General features: G+C 49.8%; 3 protein-coding genes across 3 annotated transcripts; 2 read left to right on the top strand and 1 right to left on the bottom strand.

Moving 5' to 3' along the window:
* Positions 1–704: 704 nt before the first annotated feature.
* Positions 705–2015, top strand: FIBRA_08978 (uncharacterized protein; the record flags this gene model as incomplete). The annotated part of the gene is made up of 5 exons (XM_012330584.1): positions 705–792; positions 841–1010; positions 1075–1378; positions 1429–1638; positions 1699–2015. The coding sequence occupies 5 exons, from the start codon at positions 705–707 to the stop codon at positions 2013–2015; spliced, it is 1089 nt and encodes a 362-aa protein (XP_012185974.1).
* Positions 2016–4250: 2235 nt separating this feature from the next.
* Positions 4251–4672, bottom strand: FIBRA_08977 (uncharacterized protein; the record flags this gene model as incomplete). Its single annotated transcript, XM_012330583.1, has 2 exons — positions 4251–4458; positions 4509–4672. 2 exons carry the CDS (start codon positions 4670–4672, stop codon positions 4251–4253), a joined length of 372 nt encoding a protein of 123 aa, XP_012185973.1.
* A 2281-nt stretch (positions 4673–6953) lies between these two features.
* Positions 6954–8484, top strand: FIBRA_08976 (uncharacterized protein; the record flags this gene model as incomplete). Its single annotated transcript, XM_012330582.1, has 5 exons — positions 6954–7572; positions 7626–7841; positions 7904–8022; positions 8086–8248; positions 8297–8484. The coding sequence occupies 5 exons, from the start codon at positions 6954–6956 to the stop codon at positions 8482–8484; spliced, it is 1305 nt and encodes a 434-aa protein (XP_012185972.1).
* Between the last annotated feature and the right edge of the window lie 466 nt (positions 8485–8950).

Genomic DNA, 8950 nt, shown 5'->3' with positions numbered 1-8950 from the left:
ACAAACGTGTGTAGGTGTGCAAAACTCGAATGTCACAGGACGATTATTATCCCGCTCTTTCGTGTATAGTGAGGCGCAACCATCCAGGATGTCACGGTTCTGGTACGAGAAAATACATTTATATTTCCATTTTCTCCACAGGATTTCGAGGCTTTTACACGGAGAGGTATGTACTCCATGCACGTTTGCATGCATGTCACATACGGACGTGCTATCGTCCCTTCAAGCTGTGGTGAACTGTCAGCAGAATTTGTGCTGGACGATGCATAGGTTCGCGCCGCGGTGGAACAACTGGCGCCAGGCCGTGCTTGATACGTGTGGGAATAGACGCATACAGCCGGATGTGTGCTGAAACGTGTGCTACGTACATGCCATCATTTTTCGCAGTCGACCGCGGGCTGCATAGATCTTTCCCCCTCGTGCTCGAGTTCTCTATCATTCAGACGATGCCCGATGACGGCGGGATTGTGGCACAGGACCTGGACTCATTTGCACAGCACCCTGCGCATGCTCGGATGCACTTTCTATCCTGTGTTATGATTAGGTTCAATATGAATGATAAGGTTCGATGGCAAGGCCTACTGAACGAATGGTGTCGAACCGCATAGCTGACGCCTATAGCCTATACAGCTATAATAGCCAATCCAAACGAAAATCAAACTGCATATTCCACCTACCTGCCACTGCACAAGGCAACTCTCTCTATGAATGTCACTCTAGCGTGTAGCTCACAAGATGCCCATTCCGTGGCAGACAGAGACGAGTTGGAGGATGTTGCTACAGCTGGAGCAGGTGGGTAGCCTCCCTCCGCTGCGTGTAGGTTTGTTGAATGCAGGACAGACGGCAATGTGCGATCGTCGTGCTGGGACGCTTCAATTGTCGAGCGGACGTTTAGCCAACTATGCGACACCTGCCCCGTGGTTCCGAACCGACTTCCGACAGAGTTGTGGGAGCAGATAATCGATTTCATTGCGGACTACGGATTGTACGACATGGGACGACTTGGCCAAGTGTGTCGTGGGTGGTACGTCCGATGCCGATTTTATGGTCAAGATGATCCTTGACATGTGGTAGATGGACAAGAAGAAGATGTATCCTCTGATCAATACACTGGTCGAGCACCCCGAGCGATGCAGTGCCATTAAGACTGTCTGGTTTGATCTAGGCCAGCCGATTGGCCTCATTGGGTCGTTTGCTGTGCGCATGGTGCAGAAATTGCCTCGAGTCGAATTTCTCAGACTCTCGCATGTCAAATGGGAGACTGGGAAACTCCAAGCCCAAGTCTTCCTCCATCTCACTCTCACATTTGGGTCGGTCACCAGGCTCGAACTCTTCAACGTGACCTTCCCGTCTGCGGTGGTGTTTGGGCCACTTATGCGTGCGCTCCCTTGCCTCTCCTCCCTCGAATTTCATAGTGTACCATTTCAGAAGTTGCAAGTGCGGTGCGAGTGCCAGGCGCCCTCCGACTCGACGCCGCCCATCTGGATGACAGCGACGATGTGTTTGACTTCCTTGCGTCGATCGGCGCGCACATTCGGCATCTCACCTGCTATGGACGCGACCTGGACAAGCATTCGGAGCTGCTCGCTGTGATTTCCGAGTCGCTCTTGTCCCTTGAGATTTGGTTCAGCAGGTACGGTACGTGGCGGAGATGACGTCATCCAGTGTTCGTTGACGATGTTCCCTCAAATTCCTCAGAATTATTAATCGATCTCACTCCCGCTGTCAACTTGCGTGTCTTGTCGTTGAATGGCAATCTCGAGGAAATCGCCAAGGCAGCCAATCTCTTGTCTCGAGCGGCTTTATCGAAGCTAGCCGAGGTCACCGTTAAGTCGAGGCTCCTCGTCGACGTCCAGGATAGATTGAATAGCGTCGACAATGACTGTTTTGTACAGATGGACCGCATCTTCTCTGGCAAGCAGTTCCCCACCCTCGTAAAAATCACCTTTCCCCTGCCTTATATCGTGCTCGAGTTTCTCAGCGAGGCAATAAACGTTACATCCGAGGCCTCTTGAGTATCACTGCTCGTGTCGAAGCTTCCAACGCTGCATGCTAGTGGTCGCCTCCTGTAAGTCAATATCCTTGTCTCTACATTTCAATTCCACATCAATTGACGCTTGCACTTATCGTAGGTCTCCTGTAGCCATCCATGTGAAAGCCTTTCGGTCCCAGCTTTTGTAGGCTGTGTGTTGCCCCCACAGCCTCTGCTAGCGCATCCCCTCGCATGCTCCATGATTCTCGGCTCCTTTCCTACCGGTACGCCTTTCTCGCTGCCTAGAGTACAATGCCCCCATGCTGGCGTCTTTGTATGTGATGCGGTATGCTCTCCACCTCATCCCTTCCTCCCGGAATCCTTTCCTCGTCGTCTCCTTCCTGTTCCTCATTTTTTCCTGTTCTTATCTTTCACGTCGCATTCATACTTTGACTGCCGCGAATGCACGTCCCTTCACCCGCAGAGAACCCTGTTGTGAGACCATCCTGTCCCGTCAAGCTCAAGCACAACCTCCTGGATATTGTGTTTCCTCCTCCCAGAGGTAATGAGAGTCGCTGTCACCATTTCTGGCGCGACTGAAACTGCCATCTTCGTTGAACCCAAGATACTGATGCATCCCCTCGTCCTGTTCCCCAAGCGATGTCATAGTCTTCTGGCCACGTCACATTCGGCACGACCTCTTCAACGTTTGTGCGGGCCTCAACACCGGCTTTGGGCATCGCGGTCGGCAACTCTGAACTGAATCTCATTCCTATCCTCCCGACATTCTCCAATTGAGAAGTCAACGTGATCATCGCGAGTGAGATTCTTCTTGTTCATCTCATCAGTGCAGATGAATTACAGCGCCGACAAGGAGACGTGCTCCTCCCCCACCCACACGCACTCTATCTGCAACGCTACCAAACCATGCAGCCAGGAGCTCCCCCACAGAATTTGTCTGCCTCACCCTCTTTCGCCTCGACGCGAACCGCAAGGTCAGCCCTAGCATTACCTGCAAGGGCCTCATGAAATAGCGGACGCTATCGCTGCGTGTGTGGCGACGATTGACGAGGTTCCCGTCCAGTGCCAGTGCCGGTGTGATGCGCCTGCTGAGGCGTATGAGATGGCCTGCGAATGGTGAATGAACGGGGTGGCTCAATTGTACGGTCAGTTCGCTCGCGGACTTTGCCGGGAATTTTGCTCGATTTGATATCTCAGCACACGAGCGAGCACAATAGAGCAGCCCTATTACATGAGCTAGCTCACATCATTTTCATCGGGTGATGTTCGCACAGCATGCCCCGCATTGCGATCAGTGACTTACTGACTGCTGCAGTTGTAATAGGCAGATGCTGGCCTCCTTAGCACCACCAACGACCATGTAGATCGCGCCCCCTGCTATTGCCCCTGCTAGTGATATTTGAGAGTCCAAGCCTAAGGCCAGACCTGCGGAAATAAAACCCATGACGCCGAAAAAACATTTGTGCTTTAATCCCGAACCCTCAAAGAGCGGTGAGAGTCAACTGGAGCCCTGAATGATTGCGATCAATCCAGCGTCCGACGATCGGCACATCTTGCCAACAAAAACCTGCGTGCAGAAATTACCATCTACGACAGAAGAGACCGAGCGAAGACGATGCGGAGAGCTATCCTTTCATGTGGAGGCTCGACCTTGCTCATTTACGGTAAATTAGGGACTGATACTCAATATCCTCTACCTTACTAGTAGCTACGACGTGGGTAGGTGCTTTTCCCCCTGATGATGAGTCATACACGCGACTGCCAGTGATTGATAATGATAATATCGGGGTGCGGCAAAGTGATATCTGTCACCGCGTCGTGACTGCGAGCACTACAGTACACCTTTCAATACCTCGGCCAGTAATAGTCCACTGTCCGAGACGTGGCGTCATTCCCAAGTATCACTCACTACTTAGGTATTCATGTTATCATGCTTGAGCTTTCTGTGGCCCTACTGTGACTGTTACTGCTTGTGATGTGTATCTTTGTCAAATTTCAGCAATAATATTGATAATTTGTACACGGAGACAGGACCGTATGTCTTCAAACAGATATGGAAACCAATTTAGCACACAAAGATATAGGATAATAAAAGATACAACAAATTAAAGCACAATTGTTTCCATCTCGATAGCACAAAACTCGCGAATACAGATTCCTCGTCCGTTCTAGAAATCTGCGACAACATCATCCTCATGAGAACAATAGAGCAGGGGACAAATTTTGACAGAATTCACTATATAATCACCTTGGATTATTACGTGAATCCACCCGCAGCCTTGGCATCAGCGGCCGCATCATTATATAGGTCCTGGTTGCTCGGCGCCACATACCAATGGTGGCTGAACGTAGATTTCTGCGTGTAGGGGTTGATTGTAGAGATGTAGCTGCCATCTTCCTTCTGAACACGGAAGGTTATATGGAAGGGCTCGTCTCGCTGAGTGCCACCCGAATGAGCGGAAGAGCTGGGGAGTCATTGTCAGGTTAGTATTGTCTGAAAGCATGGAGTACTTACACAATTGTAGCCTCATGTGCTCCTTGAGCATCCAGACCAGAGGTCTTGCAGTACTCTTTCAGCTTTTTCTCGAGGTACTTGCGTACCGCGATAAAGCGCGGGGACTTGTATAAATCTGAGTTGAATCTGACGGAATGGATGGAACGGCGTTGCATGAAAAACATGGCTGCAAGACAAATACGAAGGCGACCAGTAGCTGGTCTGTCTGTATCTCATGGCGGAATTTATACCTCACCACTGGCTGCCCATCAGCGGAGGAATATCACCAACAAACGTCCAGCAGGACCCTATCCCAGTACTTCTTCAACCCATGTGCATGTGTACACGAGCCAGGGTTTCTTGCCCACTTGCTGTTCCGGGCCTTTCCTCCTGACCATAGTCCGATCCTTGTGCACATCTTCTCTAGAGATCTATTTGCATCTGTGGTTATTTTATGAGATGTTTGAAGGCGATACAGTCCTGCAGGCTATTTGATGCTGCTAGTGCATGCGTGAAATGGTGATATGGATTAAAAACCAGGTAGAATTTTCGCAGAAGTCCTAGTTTAGTAATGTCAGTAAGCATTAGGAACACAGCCCCACACGGTTGCGGAACATGGCTAAGGGAGTCACAAGCGTGGCAGGGCTTGTATAATTAGACCCACAGGAGGAAGGCATGTAGTTTTAATATCCTCGCGTACGAGCCGTTCACGTACACGTATCCAGAGCTTCGATCAGAAACCTAAGCCATATTCAGTACGTGTGAATGAAAAGAAGTGTAGAACTATGCAAGGAATAAGGCAGAGTGCACATTGATCGCCCTGAATCCATCTGAGGCATTGGAGCAGAGCCGATGTGCATATCCACATGAGTTACTATGCTTAGAACATCATTCTCCGAGCATACATCACCGATGCTTGTGGACTTACTTCTAAACATGTCGTTTGGGAATATGCGGGATATGTGATAGGATTCACCATCTGAGTCTTCTTTGAAGATCCAGGGAAGCCTTCTGGTACGCCACATAAGTCGCGCCCATCAGCGTCTAAGATAATCCCAGAAACAACCTGATAATTCTGCTTGATTTCGTATGTACCGTATCAGCCTTCAGACTTTTCCCATTGGCTGCACGGTCACATAGTGACTCGCCGACATGTGTGATTGATATTGCAATGAGCTAAAGTCTTCAACCCGTCAGTGGTTGAGAAAAAAATTGAGCTTGACCCTACGTACCCCTGATCCCCTAGCAGACATAATCCACGTTGAGAGACCTCCTCACCTCCCTGTACACCAATCCAAATCGTCGAATGATGAATTGCATACAGTCCATTTGAGACGAGAACAAGCTGTCGGGACTATCGGGAAATTCTGTTTAAGCAATTAGAAACAAATAGGGACCAAAGAGGCAGGACGCGACTAGACGAGTATCATTCCAGCGAGTGTGGCGTCGTGTTCATCGTAGTTTGAACACTATTGACTCCTATGGGTTGACTAATCCTCGTTTTGTGCTGCACTGCATAAGCGTGTGGACATAACACAGGTTGACACGGCAAGACCAAGCAAGATCCGAGTCGAACATATTCAAGTAACTCAGATCAAGTACCACGCGCCCAAGGAATAAATGGATTCGCGGACGCACTTCACGAAAGGAGTCGGCGGAATTACACCTATGGACCCGAGAGCTAACAGGAAAGATATGTTGAACAAATACCCGACTGGACTACCTCCTTGAAGAGTGATGTGGCTGTAGGCACCAATCATATCATGCTATGACTCGCTGGTGCTTCTTGTCTACAGTAGGCAAGTTATGAAGATGCGATCCCACACGTTCCAAAATGGCTATGATTTCGTCGAAAAGCCGACGGTTCACATTATTACAGAGAAGAAGTCTTGCCGAGACCTGATTCTGGAAGTTAAATTAGCCGTGAGTGTAAATGACAGAGTTCAGACAGACGTGCCTCGAGATGACGATGTCGACAACCAAGCTTTCCTCAAGCTTCAGCATGAGTCCAGCAAGCGGAAACACTGCGGAAACCAGAGTCCGATTGGCCCGGAATGAATTGATGATGGATCAATACTGCGGAATGTATCCGCTGTTTGTTCGTTGCGCGATATGATTGGAGGATATATAAGCGCTCAAATACACTGTGCCTCCGTGTGTGCTTCCTCATTTAGTAGCACTGGTCATATCCTTTTTTTCCCATACGAGCTCCGAGTCAGTAAGTGCGAGTCAGAAGCTGCTGCTTTTGGCTTCTAGAACTCACTGCTCTACGGGTCTACCCGCGCGGGCTTCAAAACGTCGAGCATTTCCTCGACATAAAAGAGTACTTGGAGCCACGGTATGATAGCGATCATTGCTCGTTGTTTTCTGTCCAGGATCGTGGCGTGTCATTCCACGTCGCCCCCTCTTCGTCATTCACTGAACCTCTGTCTCTCAAGTACTTGTTCTACTTACTCTACCTCTGCTATGAAGCCAGTGATGGAGAGCGTTCGTCTCAAAGAGGGAGACGGAGAAGAATTCACTTGCGATGAAGAACCACATATGCTGCCTCCAGAGACGGGATATGGATACCTCGCGTTGACCCTTGGACATCATCTGGACCAAGACAAGCGTGACTTGGAAATTGTTCGCAAGCTAGGCTGGGGAGGCTACTCCAATGTCTGGCTCGCCACACCCCACAAGTACGCCACAACTTCATCGCCGCTTGTTTTCTTCGACCTCATCACGCATTCCAGAAAAGATTATCGCTCGAAATACGTTGCTGTTAAGGTTATGACAGTGAACGCCACTGCCGGTGCTGTGTACGGGCACATGAATGAAGTCAAATCTCTCAGGCTTGTTACGTCGAAAAACCCAGACCATCCCGGCTATAAGCACTGTGTCACTGTTGAAGACCTGTTTATAGAAAAGGGGAAATACGGACCGCACTACTGTTTAGTGACTCAAGTGCACGGCCGCCACATGGACGCCCTGCAGTCTGACCTACAAGACCACCACTTCTCGGTTTCCGCCACGAAGCGCATTATAAAGCAAACGCTCCTCGCTCTGGACTACTTGCATACCGAGTGTAAGCTTATCCACGGGGGTAAGCCACTATCTCTGGCGAAGAGTTCTTGAACCTGAAATGGTTTTAATTAGACCTTAAACCAGCCAACATTCTTTATTCGCCTTCCTACCAAGATGATGCTATAGCGCGCCACATCGAAGATTCTCCATCTAGCAGTTATGAACCTCGTTTAGAGCCAGACCTATCTCCCGATCCAATCATTACAGTTAGGTCCCAACCTCTGCCAAATTTCGGCCTACAAGAAGATATGAGCAACATCAATATATGTCTTGTTGATTATGGCGAAAGTGAGCTTAATCGGACGGCTAGATCTGGTGTAGAATTTTGACGATGCGGTTGTTGTTCCCAGCGGCTTCAGCTGAGCAAGAACATACACACCCATCTCAACCTACCCTGCTTCGCGCTCCCGAAGTCGTAGTCGGCTACCCCTGGTCAACCGCTGTCGATATCTGGTCTATCGGAGGTTTGGTGAGCGTCTCACTCATTGGTCTCCTTGGCGATAAGTATGGCTCACACTACGATGTTCCATAGGTATTCGAGTTCCTAATCGGCAACCCGTTTTTCGCCTTGTACGAGACAGACTCTGTCTCGTTGGAAGACTCGCTGCTGCGCCGAATGATTGAGCACATTGGTCCTTTCCCCCCGCATCTTCTGGAAAAGGGAACAAGGCGCGATGAGTATTTCGACGCTGAGGGTGAGCTACTAGATGATCTCGATATAATAGTCTCTGACACTAGTGAAGGTACTCTTATCCGCGTGAAAGAGTTTCGTCCACAATCTATCGAGGATTGCCTGAAAATTTACAACATCCTCGATTCGGCGGACATAGCGCCAGCGGCCGCCTTCATTCGACGCTGTCTCACAATGGATCCGGAGAAGCGGCCTACCGCAAAAGAATTACTGGAAGACGAGTGGTTGAAGGATGCATGACATGTGGGTATTCTTGTAAAGGATGCTGTACTGTCTGGAATGTAGGAATCTGCAAGTAAAGGGCCTTATCTCTGGGTTCCAGACTGGTTGTGTCTATTATTTTGTGGGTGTCTGTCGATTATGTAGTCTAGCTTTGAGGCCGCTTGAGCTCACGGGCTCACGGGCTCGTCTCCTACGCTTGTGAGTATGCTAGGCTGAGGCGAGACGCCTGCGTATCTATTTTCCGATTACTCGCCCACTTCGGGAGAGACGGCCGTGCTCCTAGCAGTCTCCACTCTAGAACTGTCGGTGTGCCCTGCTGCCCCCAGCCATATCTGATGAATGTGAAGGTACGGTGAGGGTTGGGTGCAACTCGACGGATCTCGAAAGCTGATCGAGGCACTCACGTGTGCTTCCACGAGCCACGCGAGCCACCGCGCCAACTGCGTCTCGTCCACCCTGCTCTTGATCGGCAGCCACTCATGTG

The sequence above is a fragment of the Fibroporia radiculosa genome (assembly GCF_000313525.1).
Source record: "Fibroporia radiculosa TFFH 294 genomic supercontigs, scaffold5482, whole genome shotgun sequence".
NCBI classification, from domain to species: domain Eukaryota; kingdom Fungi; phylum Basidiomycota; class Agaricomycetes; order Polyporales; family Fibroporiaceae; genus Fibroporia; species Fibroporia radiculosa.
Note: the sequence above shows the minus strand (reverse complement) of the source record. Positions and strands in the feature narration are given on the sequence as shown.